We start from the raw sequence: 21,708 nt of genomic DNA, 5'->3' as shown, positions 1-21,708 counted from the left end.
TTAAATCTTATTCGATTGATTATTCGAATCTATCAATTGTAAGACAAAAGAACGTATTTTTTTTTTTTTAATAAATATTATTAAGAGAGACAATTTTTTTTTTTTTTGGTATTTAACATTATACAGTAAAATCTTTCATACGTTTATTTTTTATTATTTGAAATTTATTATTCTTTTTATATCTGCAATGAAATAATAAAAGAACAAAGTTGAGTTTTGAAAATATGTCAAATATCTTCGATTATGAGGAAGAGGTTTTATTGTTAAATTGTGTAATACGCCGTTGGATAAATAATATATTTTTAAAATTATTTCAAATTTATACCAAATAAATCGCGAATCATCCTGTATTAATTTAATTTTCGTTTCGTTGGATATTATCTTGAATATGATATTGTTACAATACTTTTCTATATTTTATGAAATAATATTAGTATCATTTTTTAATTTCCAACGAAACGAAAAAAACGTGAACAAGTATATATGTACGCGTATACTTATCTATGTGTGTGAGTGTGTGTGTGTGTGTACGTACGATTAGCGGATAGAGATCATATGATTCCGTACAAAAAATAATGTTCGATGTGTTTTTCGAGATTAAAAAAAGTAATAAAGAAAATAAGATGATTAGAAAAATGGCGAATGATACAAAAAAAAAAAATAAAAAAAAAATAAAAACAATAAAAAAAGAATAATAAAAATACAGAAAATAAATGGATAAAAAGAAAAATAAGAAAGAAAAAAATGAAAAAGAGGAAGTGAGCGTGTGCGTGTGTAAGAGAGAGAAAGATGTATTAAAAAATGTCATAAGTAACACAATAGTGCAGTAGCAAAATTAAAAAGACGGTTATAGTTTCTATTTTGAAGATTGTATTTTTTTAAAACTCTTTATTCATTTTGACTTCACATAACGCGCACTTATTTATATCTATGCGAATTAGGTGCGCCATATGTGTGGATGTGTGCGCGTATGTGTATGCGTTTACCATGCATAAGAACGAACGAATTTGCGTGCGACATGTATGTATGTATGTATGCATATCTGTTGTTGTTGTGTTAAACGTACGATCTGTGGGTGGTGAATTAAATGACACCCACAACATAATTTACGTATCTTCAAACGATATGTATATCGTAAAATGATTTTTCTTTGCCTCTTACGAATCTTTCGCCACATTTTTTACGCGTTTTATAATCAATGAAACGACATGAAATGGGACGAAACGGAATAGAATGAATTAACCCTTAACTAACGAGCGTAATTTACTAGAATAATGATTTGTAGATCGACGGATTTTAAAAATATTTAGTGCTTTATTTCCAGAACTAGAAAAAGTGCATAATTAATTTTGCTTTATTGGATTTCGTGAAAATTGTTAATAGTAATAAGTAGTATATGAACAGATTTGTTCATATAAAAAGATACTAAAGTGAAAATTAAAGAAAAATAGTCAGATTTGAAATAAACCAATAGATATATGTATGTAATCTATAGACACGTATACATTTATAAATTGTTTTTTTATGGGTTTACAATTAATCTATGCAAAATTACTTAAACTTTTCTATATTTTGATACATCTTTTCAACAATCCCGTATGTGAATACGGGAATATAATTATTGCAATAATTAGGTGTCTCGTCAGAAAATCACGATATTAAACTTTATTGAACGTTTAAAAAATTGTTTTTCTCGCTTGAAACGCAAAAACGCAAAAAACTCGCAAAAACATTTGTCGATCGCCCTTCATTGTAACGTAACAATTAATGCATAGCTTAATAGGTCTTCTAAATTATCACATCATGCCGCCTTTAAGGCGACATTCGATTATTTTAGAATATTTAAGATATTGCGAGTATGGCAAACATTCGTTCGTTAAGGGCTAATACAGTGTAAGATAAAAAACAAATAGATACAACAACAAAAGCCACAGATATACGTAATTATCGAAACACTTATAGAAATTTTATGCGAAATGTTTCGCAAGGGGCACATGAAATATTTGTTATTACGATAATAGTAATTTTTTTTTTTTTTGTTATTTTTTAATACGGAAAGTCGGCCAGCATCGTTTTACTAAAACTCGTCACTTCGTATATATATAAACAAATAAATTACTAGAAAACAAAAATAAAATCTGAAAGAAAAAAAAAAAACAAGAAAATAAATTACAAATACCGTGCTTCTCACAAACATACGAAAAGATCATTTTTAAAAAATACGTACAAGATATATCCATGCATGGATAATTACATACATATATGTATATATATGCACGTGTATATTCTTCTGTGATTAATTGTTTCATTTTTAGTGTGAAAAACGTATGTGGTATGTCATTTCTATACATATATACAGGTATTATCAGTGACGATTGATTAATTAATGAAAAACAATTTATTCGATTAAGTTTTTTCCAACATGGCCGACACAATAGTACGATAATTTTTTGTTAATTTTAAACCAAGAGAAAAAAGAATTAAAAACAGAATATATATATTAAGAATACACGTGTAAGTAATTACTTCATGGTACTTATTTACATAACACATTCATTGATAATATCAAACTTATAACAAAAAAAAAAATAAGGCAATCGATTCTCGCTGCTATAGTCTCGTTGCAAAATTAGTTAGCTTAGGTAGGCGAAACAATTGTGTGTACATATATTTAATTAATATTAAATGTAAATGTGTGTGTATATATATACATATACATATATGTATATATACATATACGTATATCTGGGGATATCGCGACATTAACAAGCACGGATGCATTTATTATCGGAAAGATCAGGATCGGCCAATGGAATTTAGCTGATTAGGGCCTATGAATGTATACAAAAATAAATAATAATAATAAAAAAAAAATCTAATAAAAATGGAAATAACAAAAACATTGAGAAAAGAAAGACAAAAGTAAAAAAGAAAAGGAGAGGAATGAGGGGGAAGAGGGCGGAAAAGTATAAAGAGGCAAAGAAATGTTAAAAAAAAAAAATATATATATATATATACATATATCAATCGTTAGAAAATTTTCTACCTTACCAAAAGACGATAAAATATAAATAATAATAATAATAAAACAAAGTGTAGTAGAGGGAGGGAGAATAAAAAAAATAGTAAATGATTAAAAAAAAAAGAACATGTGTGCATATCACACAAGTTAGAAGTGAAACCTTCAAATAAACAAGTTTCGAGGATAATTTATTATATAATATTATTATAATATTATTTGTACTTTTAATTTGTAATTATTTATTTAATTATTAATTTAATTATAAAATTGCGCGCCTGTATTAATGCAACCCTCCAGATACACTTTGAAAATGTTGCTTGCGAGCGCTATCTACTAGGACGGAATTTTTTTGCAGTCAAAACTGTTTATACACGTATGTATAAGGGGTTGCCTATCTTTCGGGCAGAAAAAAATTACATCCTGAGAGATAGTGCACGGAAGCAATATTTTCAAAGTGTGTCTGGAGAGTTGCATTAATACAGGCGCGCATTTTCGTTTCTTTTCTCCAGTACATCCTGGTTTCGTTTTCCTACTATATCACCGTGTTTCATTTTTTTCAAATCACACCCATTCTAAAGAAGTTTTCACTTCAAAAAAAGAAAACCAAAACGTCATTATCATATGTCGATAATATAGGAATCATCATTATCGTTTAGATTCGTGTAACGAGAATAAGAAATTTTACTGATTAACAACGACGACGACGACGACGACGACGACGAGACAGCAAGAGGCCTTCGTTCTTCTTTGCGTGTTCGCCACTATTTTTGTAGTAGAGGTCGAGACACGAAAGGAAAACGAACGGGTTGTCGCGTGGTTGGTGAGATTTTAACATCCAGTACGGCTCGAGGGCTTCAGTCGGATCGAGCTCAGGAGTTCTCCTCTTCTGACACGTAGTCTTTCTACTACTCATCATCATCATCATCATTTTCATTATCATCATCATCATTATCATCAACATCATATCCAGTTAAATTTATAATCGTGTAAGTAATATTTAAAAGTCATATGTTATACCAACCCAATATCTTTTTTTCGATATACCGTTTACATTAACAAGTAGAAAAATTATGCTACGTTATAATTACTGACATACTTTTATTAATTACAATTTTTTTTTCTTCTTCTTCTATACACATTCGTGATTTTTATAAATGATAAAAAAAATTTGTTTATTAGTTAAATTTATGGGGGGGGGGAAGAGATAAGTTGTTGAGTGGAAGAGAAAGAGAGAAACAGAGAGAGAGAAAGACAATTATGATTAAATATATTCGTTTTAACGATAAGACTTTTTCGAAGGTTCGAACGACATAATTTTACACGGATTATTCATAAAACGAAAATACCGGGAATCTGCCTTAAAAAAGGTACACGAAGAACAATAATCAATATTAATAATAATAAAGAACGGTAACATCGTATTTCACCCGTATTATTAATCTTATTCATTCAAAATAAAATCAAATAAAGAGAAAAAAGGGTCAAAAGTAAAAGAACTTATCCACCATTATAATTCTTCTCTAAACATAATAATTATCACGTTTTATCATCTTTAACGTCGGTACCATATTAAACGGTCGACAATCTTTAACTGCTCGTTTATATGCATAATATGAAAAAAAAAATTCGTTTTAAATGCTCGTTAAAATTTTTTTTATACGCCAGACTTTTCCTCCTTTTTTTCTCATTTTTTTCCTCCCCTTTCCCTCTTCTTCCTCTTCCGCAAAATCTTTTTAAAATTAAATTAAATTTGACGAATCGGTGTACGTATATATATATATATATAAGTCAGATAGAGTAATGTTTTATATAACCGCGATATAAAGTTAAACATTCGTTTCGTTTTAAAATTTGTTTAATTCGAATTAATAATGGGGTCATTTTTATTCGTTTGCAAGAATGATAGTAATGTTAACAAATAGTTTAATCAATTTCATTGATAAAATAAAATAAATATATAATGTGTGTGTATGTTCAATGATTAAGTATATGCATACGTATAGTTATTTACTCTTGTCTCTCATAAATCTTAAAAGAGACGTAAGTATTCGCTTCACCAAGTGCCAACAAAATGACGCACCGAATTAGAAACATATTATATATATGTATATATATATATATATATATATATACGTACATACACACGTTTAATTTTGATATATTGATGATGATGATGATGATGATGATGACGAGTCGGTGTACTTTTGCAACACGTGTTTCTAACACAATGATTAAACGAAAAAAACAGCTTTCGATGTAATTAAATGCAAATTATATCCATATATCGATCATACGAATAATAATCATTGTTTATCGAGTATTAACAAATCAATCTTATCGAAACGGATTATACTTTTTCCGAAATCCATCGTGAAAATAATTTGATTAAAAGAAAGATAATTATTCGATAGTTGTGTGTTAAATTTAATTAAAATACATTCAGTAACGAAAAGAAATATTTATTGTTATGTGTATTATTCGATTTACTATCTTATCTATTAATGCGAAACTATTTTTAATATCAGATCATAACGATAAGACTAGTCAATAATATTTGTAATTTCTAAACATTGTTCAATTCAATTTTCACGATAGTATTTCATATTTACGATGTATGCACTTACATTATATATTATATAACGATGAGATTTAACTTATAATACTATTGAAATAAATATAATATGATCGTATGATAAATTTCCCTTTTTTTATTTTTTTATTTTTTTTTTTGAATGGTCATAAATGATAATCTCATTGCAATTAATTATTATGTTACATTGTTTGCTTGTTTTTATTTTTTAATTAACTTTGTCATCGATATTTATCTATTCTCGAATATTTCTTACTTTTTCTTTTCTTTTTTTTTTTTTCTTATTCCTTTTGACCCTGAACTAGTTCTTCTCTTGGACACTCGAAGGAGAATTACTCGATTTTCTAGTTTAAATAGTGTCAGAGTTTTCATTAATTTTTATGGAACATTCTCAATGATAGCATATACAGGATGTCCCAAAAGTTGATTTATCTAATGAATTTATATAATAATTTATTAAATAATGATTCATTTGTTTGTCTAAATAATATCACAAAATGGATTTACGTAATTATTTCTATACTTTGTTAATAACTAACTGTAGATTCGTATGTTGAAATGTTGCAAAATATAATGTTATTTAAATAACTAGTTAAACGCATACGTTTACTTACTTAAACCCATTCGTTGAAATCGTAAAATTTGTATAAGTAAAGCCATTTTTGAAGCATTCCTTCATAGATAATATTAATAAAAAAAATATAAAAATTAAAATAATTTAATTAAAATTACGTATGATGGTGTAACAATAATTAATAACATTAGACTAAAACTGAAAAATGATTTTAAAATATGACCTTAACATACATTTTATATTCATATATATGAACATCTTTCAATGATAAAATTTACTTTACCACATTGCTTTATTTTCTTAAGATACTAGATAAAAATCGGATAGGATGGTACATCATTGACAACACTTATCTTTTCTTTTATAAGCAGCTTAAAATTATCGATTTTACTAACTTCTTTCATTTATACAAATTTTCTTATTTTATTTTCTCATGTCTTTTTTTATGCAAATTTTATTTGCGTTTACTTTTATTAATTGCAAAAAAAAAAAAAAAAGAATGAAAAAGAACAAACCTCGTTTAATTTTCGTTTTAAAAGAAAAGAAAAAAAAGTTATCTAACTTCTAATCCAATATAATCGTTATCTCTTTTGCGTGTAATACAGTCAGAAATTAATCATTTCCTTTGCGACGAATCAAATACTTAATAATTTCTTAGAAACTAAATAAATGATCATTATATATATATATATATTCTATTTGTATCTTATTATTCATTGTGTTTGCTAAGTTATAAAATTACAATTTTAAAAATACTTATAAATTTCTATTGATTTTTTCTCTATTAACTTGCAAGAATAATATTTATTTTAGTACTTTTTTCCTAACAACCTTACGTAGAAAATTAATATAAAAGCATTAACATCATAATAATATTTTAAAATAAAATATATTATAAAATATTTAAAAAAAAAAACAAATATATTTTTAACAAAGTAACATTATGAAAAATTCATCAAAACAAGAATACTCCTTTGGCCTTGATGAAAGTGTTCAAATTCAATATATCATAGTTAATATAATTTTTGCTTAAACAATAAATCATAATTTTGATTATTAAATATTGTACTCGATATCAAGAAGTTTTCAAAACATTGCTCGTAGATTCATTATACGATAACAATTGTCTAACAATGAATCATAAAGACAATGAGAAGCCTTCTACAAATTTGGAATTGATTATTTTTTTTTTTTTTTTTTTTTTTTTTTTTTTTAATAAAAGCCATAGAACTATTGAACTAATTAAAAAGAAGCCAATCGGTTAAAGGAATATTTTTTTCGATACAATGGTTTCTGGTGATTCTTTATTTCTCTCCCCTCCCCCCATTGAAAATATTCTAACACAAAAATACATAAATAAGAGTTAATTTGATTGCTAGTACGTTAGAGTCATTATAATCTTCCACATTAAGTCAGGAAAATACACGATGACGTGTCTAAAAAAATATATGCGGTTCATATACATTATTTTTACATAGTAGTTGCGTATATATATTGACATATGTATATAAACACGCATTGAGTATAACATAGCAATCGTTACGAAATATACGGTAGACTGTATAAGGAAAAACATATATTTCTTTCAAATCCTAATCAGATTTACTACTTTAGAATATATTTGTAATAATTTTTCATCAATATTATATTTTATATTTGTATATATATTTTATTTTTATTATTTGTATATATATATATATATATATACAAATATTTAAATATTATTAAAATTATTTTTGTAATTGTTTATGTAACATTAAAACGAGCTAATCTAGTTATATTCAAGATAATTGGTATCATACATACGCGTAACAACACAAAATATAATCGGTAAACTCATTCAAATTGTTTTTCATATTCATGTCAATGCCGGAATAAAATTATAAACAAAAATAAGAAAATAAAAGCTTTAAAAATATTACATATATTTAAGATACATATATGCAAATATATATATATATATATAAGAAAACTGATATGTGTTTCGATGTGATGTAAGAAGATGATAACAATGATAACAACAATAACAACAACGATACGACAATGTCGTAAGTTAGATATCGTTTTTATTTTCTCGATTTACTATTGCAAAACGATCCAATAAAAAAATCTAACTTGTATTACCTTGAAAATTGTTTATTAGTAAAAACATTGTGTCGGTGCGTGAGCCCGCGTGTTGTGTGTGTGTATGTGCATGTATATTTTGTCTAGACATCTATAAATTTTATTTTCCACAATGTAATTTAACGTTTGAAACGTTGTTTAATTAATACGACGTTAACGTTAATAAGAATAAATAATAACAAAAAAATTATCGAACGGTTGAGGGAAAATCCAGAATATGTTAGGATGATCGAAGAGCACGAGGTTAACAGTTCGTCTGATTAGTTAGATATAAAATAGTTACGTAAATCAATGCCGAAGTTCGACTATAATTGCGTGTAATTTAAATGTTGTATCAATTTCATTGAAAATTTGCATTTTTTTGAATTTGCCGCGCCTTTAATTTCTCACATTATCGCATGTGATTCCTATTTTTTTTTTTTTTTGAATTTGCCGCGCTTTTAATTTCTCGCACTATCGCATGTAATTCAAATGTTATATCGATTTTATCGAGAAGATTCGTATTATTCTTTTTTTTTTTTAATTTGTCGCGCTTTTAATTTCTCACATTATCGCATCTCGAATTGTTTATTAAAGTACATTAATAGCATCATTAATAATGCTTAGATATAAATATAATATACTATATATTATATAAGTATATACATATATACTTATGTATATGGATTAAATACAAAGTTCATTGGTGAATAATATTTTCGTGTATTGTTATAAAAAAAAAGATTAGTATTATTATCGTCTAACGATAACGAATAATTCTATTTTGAAATGTTGATTATTTTTTCTTCTTCTCCTCCTTCTCACCCCCTCGCTTCCTTAAACGAGGAAAAAGAAGATCTTTTTCTTTATTTTTTACTTTTAATTTTTACTTTTTTTTAATTAACCTATAATAAGATGGTTTCAATTTATATTTGATTATAATTTTAAAATATAAATCCGTATAAAAATATGTACATTAGGTACAGGAGGTATTAATTAATTAAACTAAAATATATATATTAGGTATTAATTCGGTACTTTTTAAAAATATATATATATATGTGCCCATAATTATGAAAGTGGTCTAAGTCATGTATCTCTTGTTTCGAGATATTTAAAGGTTTCTACTTGAACATTATATGAATTCTATGTAATATTGAAAAAACAAACATTATCTAACGATTCATTTTTGACAATATCGTGGAAATTACATTGAATTTATTTAGTTTAAAATAATGTAGTGTAAAAATAACTGATAAACTAATTTTGTTTTTAATTTTGACTTAGATCACTTTCATAATTACGGGCACATATGCAAACAAACTTTCCCTCTCTATATATAATATATAAATTCACAAAAATATACAAGGAAATAAATGGAAATTAAAATTAAAATAAGAAAAAGAAAATAAAAAAAAATAGGTAAAATTAAACGATCCAATATGTTGTTGATCGAACTAGTTCATTAATTTTGAGGTATCACGTTGTCAAGTTGAGGTATTTAATCATTCTTAAAGTTGCGCACTAAGGTTTCACGCATGGTGGGGTTGAGTAGAATAAGGGTAGGGGAAAACTAGGACTACCCTATTCGGCCGAAATGCTTTTGCACAAATGTCACAGTCCTTGTACGTAACAGAATAGGTTTATAACTGATTGTGAAATCAAAAAAAAAATAAAATAAAATAAAAATTAAGAATTCAAGAAAATATTATATAATACGATTCTCAATTAATTATATTAAGTAAGTATTTAATTTAATAATATTTACGAATATTGTTGTACCAATTTCTTTTATCGATGTATTATATGGTATAACAATAATTGTTCTTTTATCGAATAAGCTTCTCTTATTGTTGTAAGTTTGATCTTTAATATTTCATATACATATAATATTTACGAATATTGTTGTGTGTGTGTGTGTGTGTGTGTGTGTGTGTGTGTGTGTGTGTGTGTGTGTGTGTGTGTGTGTGTGTGTGTGTGTGTGTGCGCGCCAATTTCTTTTATCGATGTTAATACTTCTATTATTGTCATAAATTTGATCTTTAATATTTCATATACATATATTTTATTATATATATATATTTATTATTTAACTTCTTTTTGTTATTAGTCATGCACACACTTTATGTCACGTAAAGATAAAGAAAGAACGAATTCAAATTAGAGAAACACACCCACGCATAAAATTCGAGTAGAAGCGAAGGGCAAAATGTTATTTCGATTATGCCAACGTAATTTTCTAGAAAAGAATTTGATTTCTGTTATTAGAAAATTTCGTCGTTGAAAATTTTCGATTCAATACGATCAATTATATATTATTCTTATTATTGCTATTATTATTATTATTATTATTATTATTATTATTATTATTATTTATCTAAAAAAAATTATCTATAGTTTTTATTCTTAAATGAAATAAATTATTAGTATAATATTATAAAGGGAAAAGGGGGAGGGAGAGGAAGAAATAAGAGGATAAACATAGTAAAAAGATCGGAGTAAATATGAATGAACTTTTGAGTCTTTCAAAAGGATGATTAAACCGAGAACGTAAATAACATACGTTATCAGAGACAAAGACAATAACATTATGTATATGTGTTATCCTTATACATATATATGTGTAAATTGACGGCCGTCTCTCGAGTAAGATACGTTATGTAATCGAAATAATATGTAATAGAAAACTAACACGAGATATATAAGCTAGTGAAAGAGAGAGAATAAAAGAGAGATGATTAAAGTATTTTCTTGTTTTATAACAATAAACGTTACTAACAATAAGACCTAGAGAAAAAAAATATAGTGGTGAGATAAAATTAAAAAATCTTGAAGTTTTAAGTTCTCATTTATCTATTGTTTACTTACATTAAAAGAAAACGGAACAATAGAAAATTGTTTCTGGACAATATAAACATTTTAAATTTAATTTATGATAATTACTGTCGGCTATTTCTCTAATTGAATTTCATAAATAAATGATAACACGTTGATAATTTTATTTAATTATACGTCATAACAATAAATAATATAACAGGGCAAAGTCCTAATAAAAAGATAAAGAAGAAGAAAAAGAAGAAGAAGAATGAATAATTACAAATTATAAAGAAAAATTATTTTCGCCCATAAAAATGAATAAATTTTAAGTAAATTATAATATTTACATACATTTTTATATATAAATTATATTATTATTTAATTAATAAATTATTAATTAAAAAATTATATAATTATATAAGTTTTATATATATATATATATATAATATTTATAAATATTATTAGTTACAAATTATAAATATTATATATTATAAATTATAATGCATATAATTATATAATTATAAATTATAATTTTTATAATTTATATTAATATATATTTTTATTAGTACTTGCTTCGGCAGTACATATACTAAAAATACAGTATATTTTTATTAATATAAATTATATATAAATTTAATATAATAAATTTTATTATAATTTCAATATAGTAAATTAATATAAATAATATAGTAAATATAGTAAATTTATTATATATATATATATAATAATAATATATATTTAGTGTATAGTTACAGGAATAATTTTTTTTATTTCTTTTTAGCTTAAAACTTTTCAATTCACTCTCGTGATTGATCATTCGAATAACAAGTTTTAATTTATATATTATTATTAATTATATTTATATTATTTAATTAATAATAAATATTTTATAATTCTTAATATACATTTTTATTTTTTAAAAATCAATATTTGTCATTAAACGTTAGAATTGATTATCATTATTATTATTATTAATATTTGAATAAGAGATTCGCGTTATCAGTATCATTTATATAAAGTGTGATTAGGAAAAGGTCAACGACTGTGGACCCTTCGTGAGATTTTATTATTTTTTTTTTTTTTTTACTTATCCTATCAGATACTAATCCTTTTCCTGGATTATCTTGTAATGTCAGTTAATTATGTTCGACTCTTGTGACATTTAATAACTTTAAATAGGATAAACTGAACTCTGAACATATGGTCTGAAAACGTCCGACGATTTTAATTAATATGAACGATCATGCGTTATTGTTTTGATAAAGTATGATAAAAGTTTTAACTAAAGCATGGAGTTTTTTTTTTTTTTGTAAAGAGGAAAAAAAAGAAAAATTTATTTAATTTAAAATTTTATTATATTAATCAACACTCTCGTAATTAAATCATTCTTATTTTCATTTTATTTTTTTTTCAGATACAATAAAAACCATTCGACGGGGGAATAAAATAAATCTTTTATTTTTAAAAACAAATAAATATAAGAAATAAAGGAAACACAAGAAAAAGGAGAAAATAAAAATGATCCAAAAAGTGAAAAGAAACGTTAAACATTAACTTTTAACGATTATTTCAATTAAAACGAGAAAATTTGTTGAAAACAACCATCAACAATATATATATATTTAAATATCAAAATTGTAATTTTGATAAAAAAAAAAAGAATATAATTAAAAAACATTTATCCTTATATTTATAATATAATAATTTGAAATAATTAAATATGCAATCGATAAGAGCCCAACGAGCCTTATTAAGGCACAAAACAATACTACGAACATGGACTGTCGTAAACAAGAAATTATTTGCCAACGATGTTCAATACAAACCTATCAGAAGCGTTTTGGTGGCAAATCGAGGTAAGCTAATATTATTTATTTTTTATCGATAATTATTAGGATAATTCAAAAATTCGTTTGTGTGTTTATTGTGTTACAAAATTATATTATAAACTGTATAATAATAAATTGTTTATTTTTCTTCGTAAAATTTACTGTAGAAAATAAATTTTATTTTATTTGTAGTATAATACTACAAATATAATTGTAGTATAATCTACATTAACTAACTTATATAGTATTACTAACTAATTGTAGTATTATTTAATTAATTAACTAAAAATTAGTTAATTAATTAGTAATTAACCTAATAAGTTAATATTTAATTAACTTATTAAAATAAAATTATATTATTAATAAAGTAAATTTTATTTTATTTTCTATTAGATTTTATTTTAAAATTAATTTATAAAAAATGCACAAACTTTTGATTCATCCTAATATTTATAACAATAAATGAAATAAAATAAAAATAAAAAAAATAACAAAGAAAAGAATTATATATCTTTTATTTGTTAGGAATTATATTATATATTATATATTATATATGGAAAACAAAAAAATAAAGTTTAATCTAACCGAATTGACCTAAAAATATAATTTAAGATATTATTTGCCGACTTTGACCCATCGAAACGTTTGGCTCCATTACGATAGAGAGAGAAGTTATTTAGCTCAATACCCTTGGCAACCAATCCAATATGTTGAGTCCAAAAAAAAACTCCTAATCCCTCACAAATGTCGAACTTATTTGACTAACACTTAGGATAACGGGTAAACCCTAAAATCATATAAATCACGGGAGGGGACATATCACGAGTACTTTACTCGTGATAAAAGTGACAAAAAAAAAATATATATATATATAGATTAAATCTGACGTTTATAATTCAACAAACGATCATTCATCCTGTCTATTTAAATAATACAACTTAACTTGTTGTGAAAGTATTGCTTCGATCTATCTGGACTTTGATCGATTAGGTATTAATCCAGGGAACATACAAACAACAAAAATATGTTCTTTCAAAAAGGGTAGATAAAATCGCAATATCCTTAATGAAATCCCCAAAGCTTATCCATTTAATGTAACTCAAGTATCTTCCTGATTGCTTACTTTACTGAATTACTACGTTTCTTTTTAATCACTTCAATACTCTCCTCACTACGATCAATAAATTTTGAGAGATACCATTTTGAAATAAATTTGAAATAAATTTGTACTATTTTAAAAACAAAAATTGTAATAAATCTTTTTCATGTTTTTGCGTGAATAAAATAAAAATTAAAAATTATATATATGTGTTCATTTATGCTTATTAACTATCATTTAGGGGAAATCGCAATTCGTGTTTTTCGTGCCTGCAACGAACTCGGCATTCGTTCGGTAGCTATTTATTCCGAACAAGACAAAATGCAAATGCACCGACAAAAAGCTGACGAAGGTTATTTAATTGGAAGAGGTTTACCACCGGTCCAAGCATATCTTAATATCCCAGAGATTATACAAGTTGCCAAAGAGAATGACGTAGATGCCATTCATCCAGGCTATGGTTTTCTATCCGAGAGATCAGATTTTGCTCAAGCTGTGATAGATGCTGGATTGAGGTTCATCGGACCTAGTCCGAAGGTTGTTCAACAAATGGGAGACAAGGTATGAAAGTTTTACAAATACAATGAAATAATAAACGACTACATTTACGTTAGATATTAACATCTTCTAATTTTATTAATTTAAAAAAAAAGTTAAAAATAATAATAAAATGATAATTATTAAAAAAAAATAACAAATTAAAATTATTACCCCGATGATATGAATATTTTGTTATTTCATGAAAAACACGTATTTCAAATTTAACGAGATAATTATTGTAATTAGGTAGCAGCTAGAATAGCTGCTATAGAAGCTGGAGTACCAATAGTTCCAGGAACGGATGGTCCAGTGAGAACAAGCGACGAAGCTATGGAATTTTGTATGAAACATGGTCTTCCCGTTATTTTCAAAGCTGCGTACGGAGGTGGAGGGCGAGGTAGACCCTAGTAATTGATGATTATTTTTTTTCGTTATTAAATTTTTATTCATTATTAAACGAAGAATGATCGTATATCAATATGATTTAATTAAATCGACAGGTATGCGAGTGGTCAGGCAAATGGAAGAGGTTAAAGAAATGTTCGAACGTGCTTCGTCCGAAGCAAAGGCAGCTTTTGGAGACGGTGCAATGTTTATAGAAAAATTTATCGAAAGGCCAAGGCATATAGAGGTTCAATTACTCGGTGATCAAGCCGGTAATGTCGTTCATCTTTACGAACGAGATTGTTCGGTTCAACGTCGGCATCAAAAGGTGAGATCATCGATCGTTTTATATATATACTTGATACATTATATTTACAAATGTTGCAGGTTGTGGAAATTGCACCAGCACCACGATTGGATGCCAAAGTAAGAGATAAGATGACAGAATATGCCGTGAAATTGGCTAAACATGTTGGTTATTCGAATGCCGGTACCGTCGAGTTTCTAGTTGACGAATCAGGAAACTTTTATTTCATTGAAGTTAATGCTAGGTTACAGGTTGAACATACAGTTACCGAAGAGATCACTGGGTAATTTGAAAATTGTCTTTTATACGATGATACGAGTTATAAAACAAATGATTCGTTGTTATTCAACACTCTCTATATATGTTTTAGGATTGATCTCGTTCAATCTCAAGTACGTATAGCTGAAGGGATCACTTTACCGGAGCTTGGTATGACCCAAGAGAAAATTATTCCTCAAGGTTTCGCCATTCAGTGTCGGGTTACAACTGAAGATCCAGCTAAGAATTTCCAACCAGATACTGGAAGAATTGAAGTATTCAGATCGGGAGAGGGTATGGGAATAAGATTAGATGGTGCATCTGCATTCGCTGGTGCTATTATTTCACCATATTATGATTCCCTTCTTGTTAAGGTACTTACGACAATTACAAATCGAAACTAAACAAATTTTTCTATGCAAACGAATATAATTATTTCCTAATTTTAATAGGTAATCGCTCATGCCGGAGATCTACAATCGTCTTGTGCAAAGATGAATCGAGCATTACGCGAATTTCGAGTTCGCGGTGTAAAAACTAACATACCCTTTTTACTTAACGTACTGGAGAATCAAAAATTCCTTAATGGAAACGTCGACACGTATTTCATTGACGAGAATCCACAATTGTTTCAATTTCAACCGAGCCAGAATCGTGCTCAAAAGTTATTGAATTATTTAGGAACCGTTCTCGTCAATGGACCTAGCACACCATTGGCTACTTCTTTGAAACCTGCAGAAATCAAACCTCACGTTCCACAGATTGCATTAGGTATGACATTTGAAAACTTAACAAAAGTGCTTGTGCGTTTGTATTTATTATTATTATTATTATTATTGTTATTATTATTATAACTTTTATTCTAATTCGAAAGATTTAGAAAGAAAGAAAACATTAATAACGATATCTAGTCTATCGAGTGGAAAACGAGTTTCAAACGCTACAAATTTACGGAAGGATACGCTTTGATATAAACGTGGATCCGTAATAAATGGGAGCATAAGTTTTCTTATATTTCGCCTTTAGGGTGTCTGCTAGTCTCTATTTCTATCTATCTATCTATCTCTTTCTCTCTCTTCTATTGACCTGGTAACGATTGCCAGACGGTGATCATGATTTCTTATAAGGTGATTTTAATGTCGTGTGCATAATCTGAACTCATTCTTTGCTAATCTAAATTTTACTATCGCTAAATAACATTCTATTATGACAGAGACACCCTATTTTTAGCCCATAAAAAGTCAAACGTATTGCTTTCTCTGATGATTGGTGGTAATAATAATGATGGGCAAACAATTGGACAAAATTTTTGTTAACACTTCTACGTATATTTATTATCGTTCGCACTATTCGCACCAAGTCATCGTACGCAACACCATTGCACTCTGCGTTAAAGTGCACTCCTTTTTTTTTATTTATTTTGTTTCTTTTTTATTTTTTTTTTTATTTAATTTCGCTCATGCTCATACCATCGTATTTCTGATTTATAATTATTTCATCGATCTCTTTCTTTGATTTAATTTTGAAACTTATTAGACGAAAAAGTGACTAAATTTGTGATTAAAAATTTTATTTAAAAAAAATATCACGAGCATGCTTAATAATGAAACAATTAAATGATTTATCCTAGTTGTGCGTATAGAAATCTATAATTTGAAAAGAATGAAATCGTTAATGGTAAATATTTCGTAATTAAATTTGATCGCACCTCGGATATAATTGTTAATAATTAGAAATTAATGGTCCCCTCGTAACTTATTACACTTCACATTATTTATCGCATGCTTTTATTATTTTATTGTTTGGCAATGTTTTTAGACTTTGCTAAGCTTGCAGCAGCAGAGGAAAGCAATGATCCAGATGCACCAGGTAGGCAAACAATATTGACTCATTTTTTATTATTTTTATAGATTTGTTATCAAGTATCCATTCATTATTGTACATACAAATTGAAAAATGCTCATAGCTTGTAAAAATGATTCGATAATCGTTTTTTAGTCTAATTAATACATATTCTAGATATTATTGATGCAATGTAATTTTCAAAAATATTATCTACGCAGCAAAATATGTATGTACGCGCGCGTGTGTGTGTATGTATGTATGTATGTATGAACGGAATACCAACAAAATATCATCATAAAAATATAAGTAGATACAAAATTGTGTCACGATATAAAGAAGTACGTATATATGTGTCATATATACAAAAACAATTGGCAAATAGGAAGATTTTTTGTTTCTTTTATATTTACAACACGATCTTTTGGATATTATCTTTGCATGATCTAAAATATATTTATAAAAAATATAATTTACATGTAAACGGTGCGTATCACTTGCAGCTTCTTTAAATTTACAAACATTGTGATTGTCTACTTGTTGTTGCATCACTGCTTATGTGTGTTCATGCATGGAAAGTAATAAACGTACGTTAAAACGTTCTTCTCTATTTTATGAGGTATAAAAAAAAAAAAAGAAAGAAAAGATCATACCGATTAAACGAAATGTAAATTTTGCAGGAGTTATGGATCCACCAAAAGGTTTCCGTCATATCTACAAAGAACAAGGACCAGAAGCATTTGCCAAAGCTATTCGTCAACATAAAGGTGCGCTCCTGATGGACACGACATTCCGTGACGCTCATCAATCTCTTTTAGCTACTCGAGTCAGATCTCACGACCTTTTAACGATCTCACCTTTCGTGGCACACAAATTCAACAAGCTTTATTCATTGGAGAACTGGGGTGGTGCAACCTTTGACGTAGCATTAAGATTTTTACACGAGTGCCCTTGGGAACGTTTGGAAGATATGCGAAAAGCCATTCCTAATATTCCATTCCAAATGTTACTAAGAGGTGCCAATGCAGTTGGCTATACGAATTATCCGGACAACGTTGTATTTAAATTTTGCGAATTATCCGTTCAATTGGGTATTGACGTTTTCAGGGTATTTGATTCGTTGAATTACATGCCTAATTTGATCATCGGTAAGATTACTTCCTACTCTTAATAAATATATTAAATATAGTATATATATATATATATATATATATATATATATATATATATATATATATATATTTTAATGAATCATTATGATTAATGAATGAATATCTTGTTCAGGAATGGAAGCAGCCGGTAAAGCCGGTGGAATCGTAGAAGCCGCAATCTCGTATACCGGAGATGTTAGCAATCCTAATCGTACAAAATACAATCTTAAATATTACACCAATTTGGCGGATGAACTAATCAAAGCTGGCACTCACGTCCTAGCGATCAAAGATATGGCAGGTCTTTTAAAACCAAAAGCTGCTGCAATGTTGATCGATGCTATTAGACAAAAGAATCCTGATATACCAATCCATATTCATACTCATGATACTGCTGGGGTCGGAGTTGCATCTATGCTAGCATGTGTAGAAAGTGGAGCAGATGTTATTGATGTTGCTGTTGATAGCATGTCTGGAATGACCAGTCAACCTTCCATGGGAGCTATTGTTGCAGCATTACAGGGTAAATTATTCGTAACTCTTAATACATATACTCCTGCTATGTAATGCAGATCTTTGTAAAAGAGAAATTTTTATAAAAAACTTTAGGTACACCTAATGACACTAATCTGGATCTCAGTGATGTTTCGGAATATTCAGCTTATTGGGAACAAACAAGAACATTGTATGCTCCTTTCGAATGTACTACGACGATGAAATCAGGAAACGCCGATGTATACTTAAACGAGATTCCAGGTGGTCAATACACGAATCTACAATTCCAAACGTATTCTCTTGGATTGGGTCAATTCTTCGAAGATGTTAAAAAAGCATATAGAGAAGCTAATCTATTACTTGGTGATATCATCAAAGTTACACCTAGTTCTAAGGTAGTCGGTGATTTAGCGCAATTCATGGTACAAAACAAACTGTCTTCTGAAGATGTACTTAACAAAGCCGAAGAACTGTCTTTCCCAAAATCGGTAGTTGAATTCCTTCAAGGTGCGATAGGTGAACCTCACGGAGGATTTCCTGAACCTTTCAGATCTAAGGTTTTGAAAGATATGCCAAGAGTAAAAGGTAGACCAGGAGCTACTTTAGAACCATTTGATTTCGCAAAACTGAAGAAAGAATTGCAAGAATCCCATCCACATGTTTCGGAAAAAGATGTTATGTCTGCGGCCTTATATCCCAGCGTTACGAACGATTACTTAAACTTTAAGGAACAATTTGGTCCAGTGGACAAACTTGAAACTAGAATATTCTTAACGGGACCAAAGGTAGGAGAAGACTTTGACGTATCTATAGAAAAAGGAAAGACGTTAGCCATAAAAACATTAGCTGTTGCTGAAGATCTTACGAAAAATGGCGAACGCGAAGTATTCTTTGAAATGAATGGGCAATTGAGATCTGTATTCATCAAAGATAAAGAAGCTGTTAAGGTAAAGTTTTATTTCATTTTTATACTAAATTTAAATTATTATCAATATTTACAATACAACATTAGTATATATTCTATATCGATGATGTAATCCTAATGCAATCCTATCCCCCTACTATACAATTTTAAAGAACACTTACTGAATATAAATAGATAATAATTTGATGCATCTATTAATTCTCAGGAATTGCACGTACATCCAAAAGCAGCGAAAGGTGATAAAAATCAAATAGGAGCTCCTATGCCTGGTACCATTATTGATATCAGAGTCAAAGTTGGTGACACGGTAGAAAAAGGTGCACCTTTGATTGTCTTATCTGCCATGAAAATGGAAATGGTAGTACAGGCATCGAAAGCAGGAAAAATCAAAACGTTAGATGTCAGTCAAGGAATGAGAGTGGAAGGAGATGATCTTCTTTTGAGCATCGAATAAGATGAGCCATAAAAACATTCATTAGTCATTTTTCTATATACATAATTCGTTGCAACACAGAATCCCGTCTGTATGACATTATTTTTGTATTATATGTGTTCTTTGTCTCTTCGTTAAAATTTTACCAATCGCAAACCATCAAGTATCGCGAAAGCATTTTAAATTATAAAAAAACAAAAGAAAAGAAAGAAAGTACATCATTTTTATATTTTATTACATTCTTTTCTCTCTTTATACACATAAATACGTATATATATATATATATACACATTTATAAGTCTGTGTAATTTGATGCTGCCTAAAAAATGTCAATTCATATTAAAAGATACGTGTAGTATACATTTATCAAATATTCACAAAAACTATGGGGAATTGGTTGCACAAAAGTGATAAATTTTTATATTCCGATATACATCGAGACGCAAGCTCAAGTTCATTAGTTGGTTCACATTAATTAAAATTATAGTAATTTTTATTACCCTACATAAAGTAGAAATAGAACTTAGAGAACGAGATAGTTAGATTTTATATATGTAAAGATTAATTTCTTATTTTTAAGTGTTACACAGGTACAAAAATAGTTACTATTTTTCTGAATCTAAATTAAAGAAGAACAGTTCTAGTAAGAAAATATCAGTGACTCCTGGGTTTTGTTGCATTAAACTTTATTTAAATTGCTATTACTAATTAAATACGTACTACATGAAACAATTAATTGTTATATTCTCTGGTTTCACTGATAGTTGTATATATAGTCATAAGTGAACATAAGCTTTTTTAATTTGTACTTGTTATAAATGTATAGTTGTATTTGACAAAAAGGGTTCCGTTATTATGGTAATTGCAGTAATTATAATATTTTAAAGCTGCGTATTATTCATAATAAATTTATATAATATTAATATTAATAATGAAAAAGATAAAATATTTTAATATAAATTCATCAAATTACTGCTTAAATGTAATAACAGATATGTACAAAAAAATTATAACTTTTGTGCAAATGTACAAAAATATTTGAATTCGAAAGAAAACAAAAATATTAAATTTATAAACGGCTGTGTTGAAATGTGAACAAAATGTCTGTATATTATTGATAAAAGTTTGAAAAATAATTGATACCTACTTGGTGAAATCATATTGCTAAATGTTTCTTTTTATTTCTTGTAATTAAATTAGAATAATGGTCCATCTTGACATTTTTATAGTGAAAGTATTACTTGTTCTAACTAATAAAAAATAAACTTATATTTCTGACATTAACTAATGTTAAAATTGAAACGAAGAATTATCAACTATTTAAACACGGTTTTCCCGC

At 27.3% G+C, this 21,708-nt stretch overlaps 1 protein-coding gene across 4 annotated transcripts; it reads left to right on the top strand.

Moving 5' to 3' along the window:
* The first annotated feature begins 2 nt into the window (after positions 1-2).
* On the top strand, positions 3-21,530 carry PCB (Pyruvate carboxylase). 4 transcript variants are annotated; one of them, XM_089172075.1, is made up of 13 exons: positions 3-4,008; positions 12,521-12,962; positions 14,276-14,595; positions 14,821-14,971; positions 15,075-15,286; positions 15,346-15,548; positions 15,636-15,897; positions 15,976-16,294; positions 17,342-17,392; positions 18,046-18,513; positions 18,650-19,039; positions 19,126-19,958; positions 20,142-21,530. In XM_089172075.1, exons 2-13 carry the CDS (start codon positions 12,827-12,829, stop codon positions 20,388-20,390), a joined length of 3,594 nt encoding a protein of 1,197 aa, XP_089028201.1. In that variant the 5' UTR covers positions 3-4,008; positions 12,521-12,826; the 3' UTR covers positions 20,391-21,530. The 4 variants fall into 4 exon arrangements, with proteins under 4 accessions (XP_089028201.1, XP_089028203.1, XP_089028202.1 ...); XM_089172076.1 differs by lacking the exon at positions 3-4,008 and adding an exon at positions 9,632-10,030; XM_089172077.1 differs by lacking the exon at positions 17,342-17,392.
* Positions 21,531-21,708: the final 178 nt, after the last annotated feature.

Source organism: Polistes dominula, unplaced genomic scaffold (assembly GCF_049000335.1).
Source record: "Polistes dominula isolate Pdom_NZ unplaced genomic scaffold, Pdom_raw_medaka contig_73, whole genome shotgun sequence".
Classification (NCBI taxonomy): Eukaryota; Metazoa; Arthropoda; class Insecta; order Hymenoptera; family Vespidae; genus Polistes; species Polistes dominula.
Note: the sequence above shows the minus strand (reverse complement) of the source record. Positions and strands in the feature narration are given on the sequence as shown.